Below are 23,026 nucleotides of genomic sequence, written 5' to 3' on the forward strand. Positions count from 1 at the left end.
AAGCATGAATGGTGACTGAAATATTAAGCATAGCAATATACAATGGAATTGCTTGATCTATTTGAATTAACTTAAGCTTACTGTTCTTACCATTTTACTTATGCAGAGGAAATAATTCGCATTATGTTACATTTTGTTAGGTGTCTGATATATTCTCAAAAAGGTATGGCTCAGAGAGACCATCTGTAGATTGAGATTGAGTAAGGATAGGATTGTGGATTTGGGGATAATGGTTAGGGGAATTTGGGTGGTAAGGATGTCATTTTGCTAAAAGTATGGATGGAATGTAGCATGAATGTGTAAAGTACCTTAAATTCTTGCTCACTGTAATTGACATCATGCATATTTGACACTGGTATTCAGAAAAGCTCAGAGTTCTCATTGTTTAGACTTTAAAGATATGGCAGGAGACACTTTTCAGCAGCAAGTTCTATCTTAGAGCTGCACTTCTAGCAAGACTATTCATTATGTGAAGCAGGTGGGAGAAGTGTAATGATTGGTTTCAAGGCAACATTTCAGAACAAGGCTCACAAAGGTTTTGTTACATTCATTAGTGTCTAAGAATTTCATGTGGAAGAAAGTTTATTTATGCTTCCTCCAATTCTTTTGATATTCATGAGTAATCATTAACTGAAGCAGAAGAAACCATAATTACTTTCCTCCCTGCTGAGGAAAACAAGTTATTTTGGATCTTTTTAATGTTAACGTTGTGGACTCCTGCCAAATTTTATTTGCATAAATGATGGATTTGTGACATGATCCCTTGGTGCTACTTTCAGTATTCTGCCACTAGAGAATTCCACCTTAAGCCAAAAGAAACCCATGTTCTTGACGAGAATGGGCTTTCTGACATCCCACAGTGGTTGCATCGTAATAATCATCTCGAATGCAAAATGGAAAGGTTGATCCATTGGTACCAGAAACTCAGTTCTGTGCAAATCAATCCTTTTCTGTCCATGAGAAAAGCAGTTTGGGTTCATTCTAGTGTTGCTTGTACCTCCAGGCTGTAGGTGGTTCCAAAATGAAATTTGCTCCACATAAAAGTATTTTTTCTCAATGTTTACAATTGGGTGTGACATGGCAGCTGCCTTGTGCTATTTAAAGTTCTTATTAAAACAGGTTATTAAGAGTTCATGTTGTCATCACACTTGATCACCTGACTTTAATATAAGGTTTAATTGCTGAATAGAGTCATAGAGGTCTACAGCATAGAATAAGGCCCTTTGGCCCATCAAGTCTGCGCTGTTCAAAGACAACTATCAATGTGCTGGTACAGAATTTCATGGTTTGAACTTTCTACCACCTCAACATTGTCACCTGACACTAAGTAGTTGAACAAAACAAAGAAGAATATCTCAGGTTTAAGTTTGAATCTGTGTTTAAGTTAGCAGATCTCAGACAGATAAATAATAGGGGTTGGGTTCTTCTGATTCCATTGCAAGTGACTTGGGATGAAGCTTCCACCTAAAATCCTATAATGTCCTGGTAGAGTTTATTCCTTGGGTCGTAATAAATATGCAGGGTAGGCACTTAAATATATCAAAGGGAGACAGTGCTACCTAGGCCAGAAGATGCAGCAACAATGCTGCAACCTTATATCTATGATTAATCAAATACTGATGAAATCTTCAAATCATTAAATCACTCCTGTTGAAAAGAAATGCTACTTCTGGATCACAGAGCTATAATAACGTACATGACTAACGTAAAAGGCATTCGGAAATTAAGGCCAATTTAATTTCTAAAAGAAGACACCTTGCTCCACTGAATCCGCTTACAATGGCACTGTGGTTAATGTAAGTACCATAATAGGTAGCTACTGCGACAGCCAAAATCACCAAGGAATTTGTATAGTGCCTTTGATGCAGGAAATGGTCACATTGTCCTTCACAAAGGCAAAACGAGAAAACTGAATGCTGAACTAAAGATGAAACTATTTGGAGAGATGACTAAAAACTTGGTCAAACTGTGGTTTTTCCAAGAATGGGCATCAAACAGCAGTCTGACAGCACTAACGTTGAAAGAGTTGAAACAGGAGATGGAGAAATGGATTTTGTTGTCATCAGCATGTGTGTGGAACCTGACCCTGGATCTGACATTTATTCATAAAGGTGCAGCTTTTTGTATGTGAGGGGAAATGTGACAGATCCTTACATTAGTCCAAAGGCAAGGACAGAAAGATAATCCATTGCTGGAGATGCCTTTGGTTGGATATATGGGAGTGGAACCAGGCAAGGGCAGTCTCATTAATGAGGAAACATGAAGAAGTGATGTTAGAGGAGAAGGGTGTGATTTACCATGTAGCTCTGCCTCCTGACACCCCTGAAATGTTCACATGGTGCATGCAGAGAGTTCTATGCTTGCACACTTTGTGTGAAATGCTTAACCGATAAAACAAAACATTGCAGCACCCACAAATGAACACACTAAACTTGAGCGAATTTGATGGAAGTGTGTCAGTGGCAGTATTTGTCAGGGGTACCTCACGCATGTTTTGCACATGCACACTGAGAGAGCTTTGGCGTGTTAGCAGACATTGTCTTGCAGTATCTGAGGTTGGGGAACCTTTTACAATGTTAGTTACCATAATGACATAGAACAGTGTTTGATAGGCAGCAAGTTAGTTGAATTAGTTTGACCAAGGGATCAAAGAGGTGGATCTCATGGTCAAGGTACATTTGGGTAGGTGAAGGGGGAGATAGGAACAAAACTAGAGAAAGACTTGGATGCAGGGCACAGCTGATGTGGGTGACCTGCAGGGAGAATTGGCTTGTGACCAAGGTAAAAAAAACAAAGGCAGCAATATATATCAATTTTAGTGATACCAAAGCCTATGAGCAGTTTGCAGTTATAGGGTCATGGAGTCAGACAACATGGAAATAAGACCCTTTGATCCAACTACTCCATGCCGACCATATTACCAAACTAAACTAGTCCAACTTGCCTGAGTTTGGCCCATATCTATCCAAACCTTTCATATTAATGTACTTATCCAAATATCTTTTAAATATTGTAACTGTACCTGCATTCCTTTAGCAGTTTGTTCCACACACCCACCATCTGTGTAAAAAAGTTAACACTCATGTCCTTTTTAAAACTTTCTCCCCTCACTTTGAAACTGAGCCCCCTAGTTTTGAGCTCCTCCACCCTAAGGAAAAACCCTTGCCATTCGCCTTATCTATGCCCCTCATGATTTTATAAACCTCTAAAAAGGTCACTCCTCAACCTCCTTTGCTCCAGTGGAAAAACCCCTAGCCTGTCCAGCCTATTTTTACAACTCAAACTCTCCATTTCATATAGTGGGGAAACCAGGACTGCACAGGAGAGGCCTCACCAACATCCTGTGTAACCTCAACATCATGTTCCAATTCCAGTACTCAAAGATCTGAGCTATGAAGGCAAGAGTGTTAAACACCTTCTTAACCACCCCCGTCCCGTCCCGTCCCGTCTACCCATGACACAAATTTCAGAGAATTATGTACCTGAAGCATTAGGCCTCTCTGTTCTTCAACACTACCCAGGGCCCTACATTAATTGTATAAGTTCTGCTCTTGTTTGTTTTGCCACAATGCAATACCTTACATTTATCCAATGCATGGGCGACACAGTGGCTCAGTGGCTAACACCATTGCCTCACAGTGCCAGGGACCTGGGTTTGATTCCCACCTCAGGTGACTGTCTGTGTGGAGTTTGCACATTCTCCCCGTGTCTGCGTGGATTTCCTCCGGGCGCTCCATTTTCCTCACACAATCCAAAAGATGTGCAGGTCAGGTGATTGGCCACACTAATTTGCCCATAGTGTTAGTGCACTGGTCAGGGGTAAATGTAGGGTAGGGGAATGGATCTGGGTGGGTCACTGTTTGGAAGGTCGGTGTGGACTTGTTGGACCAAAGGGCCTGTTTCCGTACTGTAGGGAATCTAATCTAAACTCCAACTGCCCCTCCTCAGCCCCTTGACCCAATTTTCATGATCTTAGATAATCTTCCTTGCTGTTCACTTAACCACCAATGTTGGTGTCATCTGCAAGCTTACTCACCATATCTCCTATATTCTCATCCAAATCGTTTATATAAATGATCACAAAAGTTGTGCATTGAGACATGTTAAACTCAAATTAAGCATAAACATTAAGGGAAATTTAATAGTGGTGTTCAAAATTTTAAAAATGCTGTGCAAGAGTAGATGAGGCAAAATCTGTTTGTGCTAGGAAGGATGTTATTAACTGCATGACATAGATTTGGGAAAATTAACAATTTATTCTCCATTTTTTTATTATCTGAAATGTACTACCTGAAAATCTTATGTTTGCAGATTGAGTAGTAATTTGCATAAGGTAATTGGATAAATGCCTAAAGGGAATTGTTGCCTGGGCATGGCAAAAGAGTAGGAGTGTGGGTCTAATTGAATTTCTTTTGAAGAGCCAGCGTACATTTGGATGTTGAATGGCATGCTTTTGTACAATAAGATTCTACCAGTCTGAGAAATCAGTGGCAGAATGGTGCGCTGAGAGGGATGGGTAAGTCAGTTAGCCACTGCAGGTCTGGGGAAAGAGATCACTAAAGCAAGTAAGACTAACAGGATAAATTTGAAAAAAATCAGTAATATGAAAACCTCTGCTTTTCAAAAAAAATATTGAGTTTTATTTCTGTAGACAATTAAAAGATTTGTAGCCGCGTTTTCATTTTCTTTACAGAATCAGACATTTCTAATTAATTCTGCCACCTCCTTGAGAGAAACAGTCCACATTTTTTTCCTTGGAATTGTTTATAGATTTGTACTACAATAATTTAGTGATGAAACTAACTGAATCCCCTAACTACCATTTAATTTCTTTATTCAGGGTTCAGCAATTGCATATGCACTGATATCTAAAAAAGGTGACTTCTGATTCCAGTTTTTTTTAGTTCCCATAGGGGTAATGCGCACAGTACACAAAACTTCAAGGCTACTGAATTCAGTATGTGTAAAATCTGGTGGCTGAGATTAATTCACTTTTTTTTTAAAGAAATGAAATTAGGTTCTTGAAGCGATCCTTTGGAAGTCCTCAATCATCCAGTTGAACGAACCCCTGATATTTTAGTTTACAGTTCTTCACCCAAACCTTTTCATGAAACTTTGGAAAGCCAATGTAGATGGGGAGTAAGTTAATAATCCATTACTTTGTTGGTAGGATTTGTAACTCATAAATGGGTTTTTAATGGCTCCTGCCTTGCAATCCAAGTAGCACCTACTATTGAAATCTGGCCCTGCTGAAACTGCTCAAACTGCTCACCCGTCACACTCGCGCGCACACACACTCTCCCATGCATGTGCACACACATAGAAGTCTATGGGTGAATTTGTATTTGCAGAATTATGTTTGCGAATACATTCTATTTTGCTCAAAAATTGCACATTCTGCAGGTAGTCAATACATGTAATATTTTGTAAATTCAACTTTTGAAATAGAACCAGTCTGACTCAAGATTGAGATACAGATAGACTCTAACCTCAACCTCTAATGCATTGTCTGAGCTGAGGTGTCACCTTTTGTTGTAAAACCCAATCTTGAGAAAATGATATGGGATTTACATATTAATGAACTGAAACCTGCAACCCATTCTAAAAGATGAAAGATTTAACAACACTCCAGATTTGTTCAATATATCATTTCAATTGCATGACACTAATCTTTTGCTATAAATTCTGTGTCTTATGCTGTACAACTACCTAAAGGAGCAGCGCTCTGAAAGCTAGTGCTTCCGAATAATTCTGTTGGACTATAACATGGTATTGTGTGATTTTTAACCAGTCAGGTTGTCACCTTGAGGATGGGACTTATTTCCATTGAGGTATAGTCTGGCCCTGCTGAAACTGCTCAAGTTGCTCACCAGTCAAGTTGGCATCTTGAGGATGGGACTTGCTCCCATTGAGGTGTAGACAACTGTCCCTCACTTCTCTACGGCTGCCTGGAAAATTTTTATTATTTTGGTTTTGCTTTATTTAACATTGGTTTATGAGGATCCAACTTTTATTTTGGAGGATGTAAAACACAGCCCCATGATTTTGAATATAACTGTGCATATTATTTGGGCTTAGTTTGCAGAGAACTCTGCAGTGGTTAAAAGTATCTCATTTTTATTGCAGACACTACTTATAGCCTGCATGTAGTAGAAATAACAACATTAATCAGAATCATTTTGAGCACGGATGAAAGGCTGTCTATTAGATACCTTCATATGGTTTTGAGATAAACACCCACACCTGTATCATAAATTGAGTGTTCATTTATTGGAAACCATACTTAGGCACCATCAAGTATTGCCATTTGTATTTGAGTTACTTGATTGTCACAACAACCAGAAGTACAATAAATAAAATGTAATTGAAGTGAAAAGGCCTGTGATTTTCAAGGTAACAGATTTCATAGGATCAATTTTACTACAAGTCTTTTTGTTGTACTCTAACTTCAGATTTGATAACAGACTCCAAAAATAAATTGATAAGTAAGTCTGAATCTTTTTGAAGAAGATAAACAAATAATATAAACGGTGATGTGTTGAGAACAAAACATCGCAAAATTCAAAGTGAATTAGTCCATAATAAATAGTGTAGATTTCTATGTCTGTTTATTTACTTAGTGTTCAGCGACTCAGCATATAATTTCAGTCATCTTCTGGTATTGTAATTGCCAGCAATAAAGACTTCAGTTATTGGCATGTTTCAGTGACATAGTTAGATGGGGCATGGCTTATATTTGTCCTTAAGGGCATTTGCTACCATCAGAAGTACCTCAGAGGTTAAGATTTGAGACACATTGTTCCTGTCCAAAGGTTAATATGCACCCGAATACATAATGGTCTCTTTAATCCTCGTCAATGATATGGTGATTCACAGAAACATCTGCTGTGCACTTTTTTTTGTGTAAACCAGGAAAAGGCAATGTATTTACAATAGCTTGGCTTTTTTTAAAAATAATATATTTTTATTAAGAAAAAATAGATTTTTAAATATTACAACAAATACAAAACAATGCAATTCAAAATAGTATAAAAATAGTACAAAACTAAACCCAAATAATAAAAAAGAAATTCCCCAACCCACCATCCTATACGGATGTATAAACATATATAGAGAAGTATAAAATTAAAAAAAAACCTAAACTAGCTATTTAACTAACTAAATAAATGCCTAACAACAAACAAATAAATTGTAATAACTCAGCCCAGCCAAACAAAACACTCATACATTCACAGTTCCTCCTGAAACACAATCGTTACGGCTATATAAAAGCCCTTGTTAGTGTGGCAGATAAATCTGTTTCCAGGTATTTCAAAAAGGGTTGCCATGTCTTGTAAAAATTCTCAGTTTTGTGGTGTACCATATTTGTAAGAAAATCCAGGGGAATATGCTCCACAACAATCTTCCACCAACTCGACAGGCCTGCGGGGTTTTCTGATATCCAACCTAGCATGATATTCTTCCTTGCACAGAATGTAAGAATATTGAAAAGTTTTTCCTTATGCGAGTCTGCAGGAAATGCAATGGGTAGGCCCAAAAGGAGCAAAATAGGGTCCTTCTCCACCCCTACACCTAAAATCCTCTCCATTTCACCCACCACAGCGTTCCTATATGTTTGAAGCCTGTCACAAGACCAAAGACAATGGGTAAGAGTACCCGTATAGACCTTGCACTTGGGACATGCTGAAGATACCCCTGGTTTAAATTTTGACAAACGGTCTGGGGCTAAGTGGACCCTGTGGAGAATCTTCAACTGTAAACCATGGGTCCTATTGCAAATTGATATCTTCCTTGCATTCTCCCAAATATTCTCCCATGCCTCTGAAGAAACTTCAACACCCAGCTCTCTTTCCCACATCTTGCAGAGTCGATCAGACTCATCTGAGGTGGCACCCCCCAATTGGTGATATAGAGTACTGACAGAGAGTGTACTCTTAGCCCTTGGTACCCCTCTTTCTGTGTCAGATTTGTAGGGATCAGTCAAATGCATGGGTTTTTTAAAAATAAAATCCCTAACTTGAAAAAAACGAAAGAGGTCTCTATTAGGTAACTCGTACTTCCGTACTAACTGGTCGAAGGACATCATTACATCTCCCTCAACTAAATCACCCATGCAAGATATACCCCTAGCTGCCCAACGTTTAAATCCTGAATCTATCATACCTGGTTGAAAACTCGGCATATCCACTAAAGGTGTAAACAAAGATGTTTTGCCAATATTAAGCTTGGCTATTTTGAATGTCTTAAGCAAAATTATGCTTTTGCTGGATCAAGTAAATTAAAGTGAATGACCAATATGAGTTTTTTCAGTGTTCGTCAGTTTCTAAATTACATGTGAGTTAGCATGTTTAGTGATAAAGGCTTAATCAGGCTTTGACTTGTTGAGTAGTTTTCATAGATTTATTTGGTAGGTTAATGAGTGGTTGAATGTAACACCCAAGTACACCCAAACAGGTTGAACATAATTTTGAAGAAATTCATTGACTATTTAAGGTGTCAGTAAGGTACTAACATGCCAGCCTTTGAGATAGTTGACTGAATGATATTCTAACATAAGCTTCACATGGTTAGCGCAGGTGATTTCTCGGGTGCAAAAATGATTAACTTGTAACAAAGTATGGTCAAACGATCACAGGCCCAGAATTGGACATTCTAGATTGACCCACAGTCGCAGAGATTCAGCCTGTCTGAAAATTAGCCAAACTAAATTGAACAGCAGCCATCAGATATCCGCTACAGAGAAGAGAGGAAGATCAAACAGTTACAGAGTTTCCAGTTACAACCAGCCCAAAGGTTTTGTATTGGAGAAAAGTCGATCAGACATTTTGACATCTTGACTGCCTCAGTACACCTCCCCACATGGCAACAGTGAGGAAAGTTGGCATGATTCCATTGGATAATTTTAATCCAGCTCATGATCCCACTGGCTAAAGGCCACAGAACGTTCTGGAAAGTCAGGAGCAAGGAGAGGTTAAGAACACCCTACCTGAATGCCATCCCGTAGCGAAGGCTTGACCTGGCCCAGCAGTGGAGCTTCATCCATCTGGGGGGAGAGAGACAGAGAGAGAGAGAGAGAGAGAAGATCCACTCTGACCCCTGTAAGAACAACCTTCATGGAAGAGAGCCAGACCTACGTTGGAGAGGAAGGAGATTCTATTGGCAGAGCTCAAACACATGAATCGTTGCAGCTTATATTCTTCCTCAGCTAGATAGAGAGTAAATATTGTGGGAAGTTAGGAAATGCTTGCATCGTGTTTTTAGTAAGAAATATTTTGTTCATAAAATCAAGTTAAGCTGTAAATCAAATTCTGTGTCAGTTTGCCTGGCTCACTGACAAGAGTACTTGGATAAAGTGTTTTTAATATATAACCACATCGAAGTATCCAAAGCATGCACACCAAAAGGCATTGTCTGCAGTTTGGATCATTTGCCATGTTTATGGATAGTTTTAAAAAAGTAAAGGAGGCCATGGATTTGGTGTCACTATGAGCTATTACATTCATGTATATTCTGAAAGGTCAGTTCCATTGCAGTAAGAAGCTGCTGACCCAAATGTGACAGTGCTCTCAGTATTTTTACTAGAAGACCAGTATGCTAATGCCATACACTGCCGTTATATTGAGGAAGAGGATATCAGTTTTGAGTTACTTCTGAAAAGGTTCCATGTTGAAATCGGTGATCTAGACCAGATATGTGGCAATGTAATTATACATTGATTGTTGTCCTTTGTTAGACTGCAAAAAGGTGACAAATATTTGAGCATTTTGTCTTGCATGTAACGGAACTAGAATTGAAGAAAAACATTTGAACAAAGGGACATCAAGTCATTTTCCTGTCTCCTAGTTCTAATGAGTGCAAGATGAAAAGTTTAAAATTCTTGTCTCCTTTTAGGAGTGTTTGTTCCACATAACATTATTGAAAATGCAAAAATGCAGATCTGAGCATTTTTTAAATGCTTTTAAAATAGTATTGAAATTCTGATTGATGCCATTTTAGAATTTTAAAGAACAATTTTCTTGGTTAATTTTTTTTTCTCTCTGTAAGTGGGCCTAGATCTCTAGGCTGCAAATGCAGTACCTTTTCATTAACCTTCCTTTATCTGTAATGTGTACCTCAAAGATTAACAAGTCATTTGCAAGGTTAAATGCAATTTAGGCTATGATGCAAATATATCTTGGATTGGTGGATATTAAATACAGCCCAACATTCCTATGAGGTTAAACAATGTACATGTTTGCCAAATATAAAATTATAGTAGGAACAAAATTCTGAAAATACAACTGATTTGAAGAGACAGAAAATGAGAAAGGTACCTTGTGCATAATTGAAAAAGATACAATGGGCCTAATGTCTTTCCTAACAATGATATAAGAAATAAATGGATTTGTAAATTTCAATACACAATCTGACAAGGTTAACTTTGTCATTTTGTCCTATTATCTTCCTTGCAGTATTCAGACATGATGGTGCACTATGGCATGTTGACAGAAAGAAAAGAGTATTTTGGTTGTTCTAACACAATTCTTAAAGAACTATTTTGTTTTAATTCCTAGAATCATATAGTCTGGGAGACCATTCAAACTGTAATGCCTGTGCCAGCTCTGAGAAAGAGTTTTCCAAATTTCTGGACAAAATTAAAGATATATTCAATTGTACCATACATGTGTAGTGTGTCAAAGTTTGCAGATGACACTAAATTAGTGGTAGAGCAAAGTGTGCAGAGGAATGTGAAACATTGCAGAGGAACATAGATACGTTGAGTGAGTGGGCAAAGGTCTGGCAGATGGAATGCAATGTAAGTAAATGTGAAGTCATCCATTTTGGTAGGAGTAACAGTAAAAAAGATTATTACTTGAATGGTAAAAAGTTACAGCATGCTGCTATGCAGAAGGACCTGGGTGTCCATGTGCATGAATCACAGAAAGTTGGTCTGCAGGTACAACAAGAAATTAGGAAGGCAAATTGAATTTTGTCCTTCATTGCAAAAGGGATTGAGTTTAAAAGCAGGGAGATTATGATGCAGCTGGTGAGGCCACACCTGGAGTACTGTGTGCAGTTTTGGTCTCCTTGCTTGAGAAAGGATGTACTAGCACCAGAGGGTGCACAAGAGGAGGTTCACTGGGTAGATTCTGGAGTTGAGGGGATTGGCTTATGAGGAAAGACTGAGTAAAATGGGATTATATTCATTGGAATTCAGAGGATTGAGGGGGGATCTTACAGAAAAATAAAATAGTATGAAGGGAATAAATAAAATAGAAGTAGAGAGGATGTTTCCACTGGAGGCTGAAGCTCGGACAAGAGAGGGTATAGCCTCAAGATTAGAAGGAGCAGAGTTAGGACTGAATTGAAAAGGAACTTGTTCATCCAGAGGGTTGTTAATCTATAGAATTCCCTGCCCAGTGAAGTAGTTGACGCGACTTCAGTAAACATTTTTAAAACTAAGGTAGATTTTTTTGAACAATGAAAGGGATACGGTCAGAGCAAGGGTAAGTGGATCTAAGACCACGAAAAGATCAGCGATGATCTTATTGAATGGCTGAGCAGGCTCAAAGGGCCAGACAACCTATTCTGATATACTGTAAAAAGGACATTCCCAATGCTACAGCCGAATTAAATTTAGACAATATACAGAAGACAAATACGTTTGAAGGACATTGGTGGTTTAAGCATGTCAACTAGCAATGAAACTTAATCTTTTTAATCATTTTAATCTTTGGGTCAAAAAATTGTTTCGGAATTACGAATGTACCAAATAGCAATGCACATCTTTGACACTTGTGCATAATTATGTCATACCTCTGGCTAATTTTACACATACACGCAGTTCATTTGTTGAAAGAAAACCAAACAGCTTATTGATATTGTTTGAACTTGTTCAATGTTAATGAGATTTAATCAGTTCCGCAACTACTGACGCTTTTGGATATACTTAGAAAGAAAAATCATTTACCTATATTCATTTTATTTTCCTTTTGGAGTGACACACTCACTTATCAAGGACAACGATGTCAACAGTTAGAAATGTACCTCTTGGTCCACTGGTAACAACAAACATTCTCACCTGTGCAGCCATTCACAGCACAAACTACATCACCTTTATCCAGTTCCCAAACCTCCTTTATCTGAGGAAAATCCCAATTAGTGGCATACTAGAGATATTTTTGATCTGTGGATTTAAAACTCCTGGAAACATTTTCCTCTTTTGTCAATGGGCTGCGTTTTTTTTTCTCTTTTATTGAATTAAAAGGCTCCAAACTATAGTTTCATAGATGGTAGTCATCCCCCAGTACACCAAATTGACTGAAGACTGACATTCTGAAGAAGGGTGACTAGACCCGAAAAGTTAACTCTTCGTTCTGTCCATAGATGCTGCCATTCCTGCTGAGTTTCTCTGGCAATTTCTGTTTTTGGACCAAGTCGACAATTGTTTGATTGTAAATCAGGATATTTTATTGAACTGCAAGGAGGTAATAGCTAGGTGTTGGAAATCAAGGTAAATGCAGGCAAGGAGGATGGCATCATCTTTGGAAACTGGGCCAATCCTTTCAGCCTTCCAGCAGATTACCTGAAGGTGTTGGGGATATGATTCAGAGGGCCAGGGATCCACTAAAAAGCTAAGAGGAATGCATCACCAAGGTGAGGCCGAAACTGGGTACCCTATCTCCATTGTATCTAAGAAATTGGCTGCCAAGTGGAGGTATTCTCAAGTTATTCTATGTGGCACAGATCTTACCTTTTAACTGAGCCTGTGCCACAGCAGTCATCTTCTGCTTTATGTTGAGGTTGGAGGTGGATTGTGTCTGCAGGGGCACCATGTACAAAACCCTAGATAGAGGAAGATGAATATATGCAATGTTACCCTCATGCTGATGGTCACCTTTGCAGATGGCTGCTTTAAACTGATTGTGGACCCTTGGTAGAGAAACAGAAGTGTCGTTACCTGCTGAGTTTATCCCTGTCGCTGGTGTTGCAAAGGATGTGTCTGGCCGCATTGCTGCAAAACACTTCAAATGGTTGGACCGTGCCATATTGCCTGTCCCTCATGGAAAACTTTGGAAGGAAAAGCACCCAAGAGGCCCATCAGCGATAGAAGATAGTGGTTTTGTTTGATGCAGTCGATGTCATTTGCCTTATAATTGAGTAAACACCAAGGTGTAGCTCAGCTAATGGTGAAAAGGGCACTTTCAGTCAAATATTTTCCTGAACTCTTTGCACTACTGCATGCTGCCTTCATAACAACTGCTGTGGTAAAGAGACAATCACAATCTCCTTCTGGAATGTACCTTTGCACAAGAGATCTAGAGAGAAGGTGCAGTTGTTTTTGATGAGATTCATCCCAAACAGCTCCATGATATAGGACTCTATACTCCCCGGACTGTTCCATGGATGTACACACTAGGACATACATCAACTGCCCCTGGAGGGCGATCAACTTTGTGAAAGATGCTCTTTGGTCTGACCAAACATGCTGGTCTTCCAGTGTGAAGAGTTGTTCTTGCCCATGCAATATGGTCTGGCATTTTCAAATGTCCAGGACTGGGTTATAAGGGACATGCTAATGCCTGGTACAGGCATCGTAAAGGACAGTGGAGAAAGGCCACTGACTCAAGCTTTCACCCCGTTATACTTCAATTTATAGAAGCTACTAACTCAGAACCTTTCCCATTGTATGCTTGTCATTTGGCATGAGGCCTTCAGATCAGGAGACCCACTCAAATATAAGGAATCCAAGTACCACCTTTGCAGAGCCGTTAAGACAGTCAAGGACCAATACCGATCCAAACTAGTGACCCAGGCAGAGATCCGGCGACTATGGCAAGGACTGAATGACATCATAGGTTCTAAAAAGAGACAGTGCAAGATAGTAGACGATGATACATCCCTCCCAGATCGTCTCAACTCCTTCTATGCTCGCTTTGAGCAGAGTTCCTGTGGAGAGGTAACATCTAACCCTACAAGTCCTGATTAACCCATCCCAACATTCACTGCATCAGAGGTCAGATCAGTTTTCCTTCGTGTGAATCCAAGGAAAGTGATGGGACCAGATGGAGTACCAGGTTGTGCACTCAGAGCATGCGCAGATCAACTGGTAGAGGTTTTCTCGTACATCTGCAGGAGGCCACTGTCTCTGCCTGTTTCAAGAGGACCAACATCATCCCTGTGCCTAAGAAGGCTCATGCAGCATGTCTCAATGACTACCGCCCAGTGGCCCTAACCTCAGTGGTCATGAAGTGCTTTGAAAGGCTGGCCGTGGCATTAATCAACTCCAGCCTCCCCACTACTCTTGACCCATTCCAATTTGCCTATCAGACCAACAGATCTATGTCAGGTGCCATATCACTTGCCATTCACTCCTCCCTAAAACATCTTGACACCAAGAATAGCGACGTATGAATCCTAGTCATCGACTACAGTTCAGCCTTCAACACTTATCCCCTCGGGACTGATTACTAAACTTAGTGATCTTGGACTAAGCCCCATTCTCTGCAACTGGATCCTCAGTTTCCTGTCCCATAAGCCACAATCAGTGAAGATTGGGGACAATATTTCTTCCTTACTAACACTCAACACTGGAGCCCCCAGGAATGTGTACTCAGCCCCCTATTGTACTCACTGTATACCCATGACTGCGTCGCCAAATACCAGACTAATGCCATTTACAAGTTCGCTGATGACACCACCATAGTCAGTCGAATCTCAGATGGCAATGAAACAGACTACACATGTGAGGTGGAAGACCTGGAAAAATGGTGCACTGAGAACAACCTAGCTCTCAATGCTGGCAAAACCAAGGAACTCATTATTGACTTTCAGCAGAATGTGACCCATGCCCACCTACACATTAACAGCACAGAGGTGGTCAAGCCCCTGGGAGTGGTCATCCACAATGACTACCGCCCAGTGGCCCTAACCTCAGTGGTCATGAAGTGCTTTGAAAGGCTGGCCGTGGCATTAATCAACTCCAGCCTCATGCACTTGTTACAAAGGCCCAACAACATTTCTTTCTTAGGCAGCTGAGGAAATTTAGCATGACGATGAATACCCTTGCCATCTTTTATAGGTATGCCATCGGGAGCATTCTGTCTGGATGTATCACTACCTGGTTTGGCAACTGTAACATTCAAGATCGGAGACGGTTACAGAGAGTGGTGAACTCAGCCCGGACAATCACAAAGGCCAACCTCCCACCTACAGAATCCATCTACCAGGCCTGCTGTCAAGGAAAGGCCGCCAGCATTCTCAAAGATCCATCCCACCCTGGCAATGTTTTTCTACAACCTCTATCATCGGGGAGAATGTACAGAAGCCTAAACATATGCAGCAGCTGGTTTTGTAATAGTTTCTACCCTACAGTTGTTAGAATACCAAATGGACTCGGGAATCTTAACATTCATCTGTACCTGTGTTTTTGTTTTTGCCACTGTTTACCTATTATTTACTTATCTATGTTACTTAATTCTGATCTGTCTGTATTGGTCACAAGACAAAGCTTTTTCGCTGTGCCTTGGTACATGTGACAATAAATTCAATTCAATTCAATTCATTTCATGCATATGACAAATGACACATACATTGCAATTGGATTGAGGATCCTGAAAGTAAACATGCTTAGTTGAGAAAAGTTTATTTATTAATTTCCCATAATGTCCAAGTTGAAATGTTTCAGAATGCGCTTTTATTTTATGAATAAAGTAACAAGTAGATCTGATCTTCTGCTCTTTGTGCTTCTAACTTCATATAAAGCCCTTTCAGTCAGGCTTGTTCGGTAGGAAGCAGGAATCCTGGCCATGCTTATCCCCACTATGTCCATATTCTGTCACATTGAAGCCAATTGTTGTGCTGCTACTGTTGCATTTGCTGAGATTAGCTAACTCAGCACACACTAAGGATTAAGCAAAAGGCCAGCATTGATACTATGGAGGGTTGTTGGGCTGGACGAGATTACGGAAATGAGGAAGGGGCAGGAACATTAAGGATTTAAAAACAAGGATGCAAGTTTTAAAATGGTGCATTGCTCAATGTGGAGCCTTGTTAGTGTCCATAGGTGATGAATGAATGGATCTGGTGCAATTTAGGACAGTGCCAGTAATATTTTATAAGATGTAAGGTTATAGATGGTGTATGATGGAAGGCTGGCCAGGAGTGCATTGTAATGGCTGAGTGCAGAGGGGTGGATTTGGGAAGTATTATAGAATTGGAAATAAGTGGCCTTATAACATAGATACCTAGATATCTGACAAATTGCTCAAGTTGAACAGCTTGGTTCATCTTCTGAGTTCTCAAGGAAAGGGTTGGAATCAGTGGTTAGAGAACAGATTTTGTGGTTGGGAAGCCAAGGGAAGCACACTTCATAAGATCATAAGCAATCGAAGAAGAGTTACGTTAGTTTAGTCTGTTGAGCCTGCTCTGCCATTCAGTAAGACTGTCAATGATTATGGCTTTAACATCACTTTTTTGCCACTTCCTATAACCCTTAATTCCCTGTTAATCAAACTTCTGTCTAACTCTCCACTGAAAATATTCAATAGCTCACTCTTCATTGCTGTTGTTGCAAGATCATTTCAAAGAAATGTTTGATGGTTAGATTAAATAGTACTATTCTATTGTTAACAGATTAAGTTAAAACATGAATGGAATATAGAAGTAGGGGTATTTTACTACAATTGCACAAGACTACATCTAGAGTGCCTGTGTACATTTTTGTTTAGACTTAATTAAGAAACAACATTATGGGCCTGCAGTTTAGAAGAATGAAAGGTGATCTTATAGAGTCGTAGAGTCATACAGCATGAAAACAGACCCTTCAGTTCTACCAGTCCATACCGAACATAATCCCAAATTGAACTAGTCCCACCTGCCTGCTCCTGGCCATATTCCTCCAAATGTTTCCTATCAATGGACTTGTCTAAGTGTCTTGTAAACATTGTAATGGCGCCTATATCCACCACTTCCTCAGAAAGTTCATTTCACATGCGAATCACCCTCTGTTTAAAATATTTGCCCCTCGTGTCTTTTTAAAATCTGTCTCCTCTCACTTTAAAAATATGCCCCCTAGTCTTGAAATCCCCCATTCAAGAGAAAAGATTCCTGCCATTAACCCTAGCTATACCCCGCATGATTTTATAAACCTCCACAAGGTCACTTCTCAACCTCCTATGCTCAGCCTGTCTTTATAACTCAAACTTTCCACACCTGGCAACATACTGGTAAATCTCTTCTGAACCCTCTTTAGCTTAATAATATCCTTCCTATAACAGGGTGACCAGAACTGAACACAGTACTCGATTTAAAACATATGAGGTTCTGAGTCAGCTTGACAGGGTACATGTGAAAGGATGTTTCCCCTGTGACTTTCTAGGACTAAGGGGCACAGTTAAAACATAAAGGGCTCTCCCATTTAAGGTGGCAATGATGAGAAATACTTTCTTTCAGGAGGCCATAGTCCATTGAATTTTCTTTCCCAGAGAGTGGTGGAGACAGAGACTTTTAATATTTTTCAAGCATTTGAGATACATTTTTGACTAACTAGGGAGTCACAAGATATTAAGGATACACAGGGAATGTGGAGTTGAAGCAACAATCAAATCAGCTACGAGCTTATTGAATGGTGAACCTGACGGACCAAATGGCTACTTCTCTCCCAGTTAGTATATAAAATGAAATGCAATCTGCATTCAGTCCAAACATGGAGAAAATTGGAGTTGAACTAAATCCTAACAGAGGACATTCCAAGAATTCCAATTGACCTTGCTGATGTGCATTGTTGATCACCTCAGTTGGAGTTGGAGTGGCAACACGATCTCATTTGAAGTTAGAAAATGTTCCCTGGCATCTTCCAAGCCATTTCTAATTTAATTTGATTCACTATGGTTCTTTGTCTACGATGATTTCTTGTTCAGCAAACTTCTTCACCATTTCAACTAATCATCTATTGATTTCTCTGATGCAATTCCACAATAATTCAATGCTAAGTCTAAGTCTTCTGTTGCACTTGCATTTCCACTCATAATGGAAATCTGTGCTAAACTTGATTGACAAACTGTTTTAATTATGAGTGAATTATGAAGGCTTTCCTCAGACATGCATTTCTGGTGAAAATGAAAATCACTAACCTTGCATGTACAATGAAAAGGGGCTGTTCATTTTTAAATGAAACACTGATTTACAATGAGTGAATCAATCAGATTGTTTTGTTACATGAAATTACTGGAATATTAACCAGTGTTTTGGGAATTGCTCATCAGATTATCCAAGTAATAAATATGCAAGTTTAATGTGAATTTGAATTGGTCTAAAGTTAACATGCAATTATTAAGCAACTTTTAAAAAATAAACTCCATTGACTAGTCATGAGGTTAGAAGGACATAGCTGTTAATGGCATTTTGAGGTGGATTGCAAAAAACTGCTGGTTTCTACCTCTCTGTGGAGAAATGTGTTCAGTTTCAAAATCATGACAACAGAATTCAGATAGAGTACACCATGTGGGCATTAAAAACTTGTGTTCTACCCTTGAATTGAATATTGTAGGAGCAATGTAGTATGCCAGTAGGTTTTCAGTTGTTTGAGACTCCAGTTCTATAAGTGAAGCTGGGGGTAGGAAAAGGGGACTGAATTTGTCTTTTTGCTTGCAAAACCTTCATCGCTCATGCAGTTTTCTCTACGGTCTGAAATGAGTAAGTGAAACAACAGCAAAATTGTGTCATCAAGACAAAATAAGATATTTAAGCAGTAGGAAACCCACTTGGCTTACTTTGGTATCATCTGTCTTGCATACATTAGCTGTCAGCTAGGGCTCAGATCAAAAGCCTTTGGAAAGTTTCTCAAGTTTGTAATAAAATTGCACAAAGGATACATTTATGTTGTAAGATGCCTGCCTGCCAGTATTTTTCCAAACACAATTATAGTGTGGCTAATTGCCAGAAATTTTATTTTTCAAAAAAAAACAAACATGGGTAGCAATATATAAAAAATACTTATTTGTATAATTATTAAAAATTTAAATTGCTAAAAAAGAAACATTCACAAAATGTACAGTACAAAGTAAGTCTTTAAATGAAAAATGAATACTTTTATGAAAATATACCCATACGTATTTGAGTACCTGCTGTTACATAATGTTGATTTTGGCAGTCCTCAGCCAGCAAATTAGGTGTAATCTCTCTGATCTCAGTAGTCTGTTCAGTCAGCCATGGCATTCTCAGTGTCTGTCCATTTAGCTTTCCAGCTGTGCAAGGCCGTGGCTAAGGCAATTCTGTGCCGGAGTGTTGAAGATCACCCAGTTTAACAGCAGATGGCGGCTAGTGAAAAATGCAGCCACCAAGCTAGAGTTCAAATTGGGTTCAGGAACAAAGTTAACTTGCCTTATGTTGATGAATCTATTTTGTTTTCATTTATTCTAATGTGATTTTCAGTTAAATCCGAAATCCCAAAGATTACTTTCATCGATTCAATTTTTTTACTTCAAAGCAAGTTTAAAAGCTATTTTCATGTGTATATAGTTCAAGAATTTAAACCTCAAGTGTTTCTGTTACGACTCTGTTAATAAATTTATTAAGTGATTTGGTGTCTGATTCGAAAAGCTTTAACCAAGTTTGTTGGTGGAAAATAATTTATACTTAGTCTATAATAGACAAGAAACATTTTTATCTTTCTTTGCTTCTGTGCAGTTCAAACACTTGACTAAATTAAAAATGAAAACTTTTGGATTTTGGTAGATTTTACAGCAATTTGAATGTGTCTTGTTCAGTCCCCACAAGTTACATTGCCTGTGATTATTGTAGCCAGCTGTTTATCCCAGGTTACTAATATTCGTTGTTTTCCTTGGATGTTACTGACAAACATTCCTAAAATTGTATTAAACTAATTTGGATAATTTCAGTGGATTCAGCTGTTCAATCAGCTGTTCACACCTAGTTAAGGTACAATTACCTTGGCATCTTAATCCCATGTTTTTACTATCGGGTTACAGTTTGCACAGACTACAGGAGCAAACCTAGTGAGAAAGAGAAAAGCAGTGGGCTGCAGCATAAAAATTATCTAAGGATGAGGTAGCACCTGGGTCCAACTGAATCTGTTGTTGAATTAGAAGAATCATAAATAATTGGTTACAAAATGGCACTTATTTTTTACTGTTCACCTCATATAACTGGAAAATCTGCTAACAGAACACGGATATGTAATAGCAACATGGGATCTGCATATAATTGTCTTAGCCCCTCTGCAGGATTAGTAATGTTACTTAATATATTCTTAAATTTGACTAAGAGATTTACTGCAGCTTGTGGAAATGAACATTCTGTCATTTGTGCTATAAGCTTCCTATTGTTGCATTAGATTTTTCTAATGAGAATGTTTCAGTCTTTATTTTTTGACAATACAGTGAATCATCAGATCCATTCTATTTAGTGTCTTTAATTTTTTGTTTTGATAATTGCTGCTGTATGGTACTGACTTATGCAGTTTTAAAATTGATGTTATCTGCAAAGGCAGTTTATAAAGAAAGTTTTAAAACCCATTGCTTTCCACTTTATATCTTTGAACTTTCTTCAGTTTGAAACTTTAAACATTTCTAGGGAATCTGCACTTGGTATTTATAGGATTATTCTGCATTTGATTTTTATAGGATTACAGCTGCATCCAATATTATTAGTTTTGCTCCTGAATTGGAGATATAAATAGTAAATTAAAAATTAAGTATTTTGTTAAGAGGCTTTAGAAAGTTTTTTTTCCAGTATAAATGGAGTTCTTGACTGTTTGGTTTGCAGCTTCTGGGTTTACTCAACTAACAAATGATACAATAATATGAAAAAATCTAGTAACTCTTCAAATGTTAAATTAATTTTGTTTCTCTTTTGATACAATTAAACAATTAGAATAACTATACTGATGTTATCTGTTATCTTTGTTTCAGGGTCTAATTTCGTAACTCGGAAAATTAGTCGGTCAGTGGCTAAGATTCACCTCAGACAGCTGGATTGTTTTAGCTTGGGCAATCTGGATGCCAAGAGAGATTGGGGTCATGCCAAGGACTACATTGAGGTAGGCCATTGGCCAGAGGCTGTTCAGAAATAGTTCTCTGCCTGGATGATACGTTTCATGCATCATCTCAAAAAATTGCTTGATCTGTATGGTGTATCTTGTGAACTTGTGCCAGAAGAGAGTTGCTATCACAGTGTACAGTCAATTACAGCCAAGGGAATTCAGTTCCATGGTGGGCTACCCCAGTCTTGACCTGACTAAAAAACAATCTTTCACTTCATTCAGATCAGTTATAAGTTTACGTTTCACTGGTAACTTACTGCCAGAGGGTCTTTCTGAATCTTTTACAACAAATTCAGTTTTTATCCCTTCCTGAACATTTTTCCCCCTTCTCTCCTTAGTTTGATGCAGAAATGTAAGAGCATGTTTGAATTTTACAATATATTTAATTTCATTTTCCATTCTATAGTTTGGAACAACTGTGGAGACTATTTAACTCTACTAGACAGCAGCAAAAATAGTGTCTGGACTGGCTAGCTTGTTTCCCTCAGTTGGGTCCTGACAGGTTTCCTGTGCTTACAATGCTATTTCTGTCTTTTTGAATCATACATCCCTGGGACACAGACACTGGTTTTCCAGAACTATTTACGTAATTTAAACAGAAGCTAGAAACCTACAAAGCAAAAAAAGCTGACAGTTTAATAAGGGTGCGGCAACAAGTTTATGGTAAATGCCTCTGTGTGGGTTTACTTTCTATGTGAAAGAAAGCAGCAAATCCAGATGTCTGCTACTGGAAGTGCAAACACCACAGAACGTTATACTGATGATATATTTGGTTCCTACCTAAATTCCAATGATAGACTTAAACTAAGCTTTTTGCAAATGGTATATAGTTAAACTAAATTTTTATCCTATTAGAAAGGTCAGTCTGCAATTACAGATAGAGAGAGAAAATTACGGTTTTCTTATTTCATGCTTCCTCATCACAATTTTCCTGTGTTAAACCTTTCCTAGTACATGTATTCTTTGGCATAAATGTGCTTCTATGGAATTTTGTCCAATCTGCATCCACCTCACAAGTTGTGGAAGCTTAAGAACTGAACTGTGCAAATGTCTGATTCATTAGTTCATTACTAACCTCACCAAAGGTCTAATTCATTAGATTTTATTAAATTCAGGGTTTTTTTTTGTTTTTTTGCTGCTGTTTCATAATCCAAATGAAAATCTAGCACTCGTAAAGATTGAATGAGTCTGGTTTAAGATAAATGCTGTGGTTGCTAACAAATGGCAGTACAAGAAGCCAAAAAAAATAGAAGACCAACTTTTTTTTATTAAATTTGGCTAAAGGTCTAGGCTATTTAAAAAAAAAAGCTCAAGACTGCTCTGATCTTATCTGTAGTTTCTGCAGAATTTAAAGCTGCCAGTGTCAGGCACATTTTACTACAGGGTGTTTAACAGTTCTTAGTTTACATATTTTTGAAGTCCAGTGCAAAGGTAAGTGAATAAGTAGCAAAATATTTCTGCTACATTATTTCAACTGATAGGGGGATGCATTAAATATATTGTGTCCATTACTGCTGCCTTAGTATGCAGTCTGTTCATGTGAGATGATATATCTGGTTATAATGATCATTCACTGATGCTCAGTAATTATTTAAAATACAGTGGATAGTCCATATCTTTATACCTTTTGGGGGATATTTTGCGTTTTTCAAAATTCCAGATTATGAACTGTAAATAAATGCGTTAAGAGGATAAATGCAGGGCTATGGGGAACGGGCAGGAAATGGGATCTTTCAAAGGACCAGCATAGACATGGTGAGCTGAATGGCCTCTTTATCATTTCACGATTGCGTACGAAAACATTCTGTTCATGGCTGTTTTACTGTGTATACGTTGCCTGCAAATGACATTTGAATTACATCACGCTTAAGTACTGCTACCAACCATCATCCTCTCACTTGAGGAAGAATGGCCTGATTCTCTGGACCACTCATCAATTGGAATCAACATTGACTGGTTTCTGCATGGAGTAAACTGGCACTG

The 23,026-nt window shown here is 38.5% G+C and overlaps 1 protein-coding gene across 1 annotated transcript in view; it reads left to right on the top strand.

Annotated features, from left to right (window-relative positions):
- Nucleotides 1–23,026, top strand: part of gmds (GDP-mannose 4,6-dehydratase) — a 647,649-nt gene that overhangs the window by 254,536 nt on the left and 370,087 nt on the right. Inside the window, exon 7 of the mRNA XM_043719391.2 lies at nucleotides 20,913–21,040. Coding sequence (XP_043575326.1) covers nucleotides 20,913–21,040 — 128 coding nt within the window. The remainder of the gene's footprint in view (nucleotides 1–20,912; nucleotides 21,041–23,026) is intronic.

The sequence above is a fragment of the Chiloscyllium plagiosum genome, unplaced genomic scaffold, assembly GCF_037043375.1.
Source record: "Chiloscyllium plagiosum isolate Xiang-an unplaced genomic scaffold, Cpla_swu_hap1 HiC_scaffold_34, whole genome shotgun sequence".
Classification (NCBI taxonomy): domain Eukaryota; kingdom Metazoa; phylum Chordata; class Chondrichthyes; order Orectolobiformes; family Hemiscylliidae; genus Chiloscyllium; species Chiloscyllium plagiosum.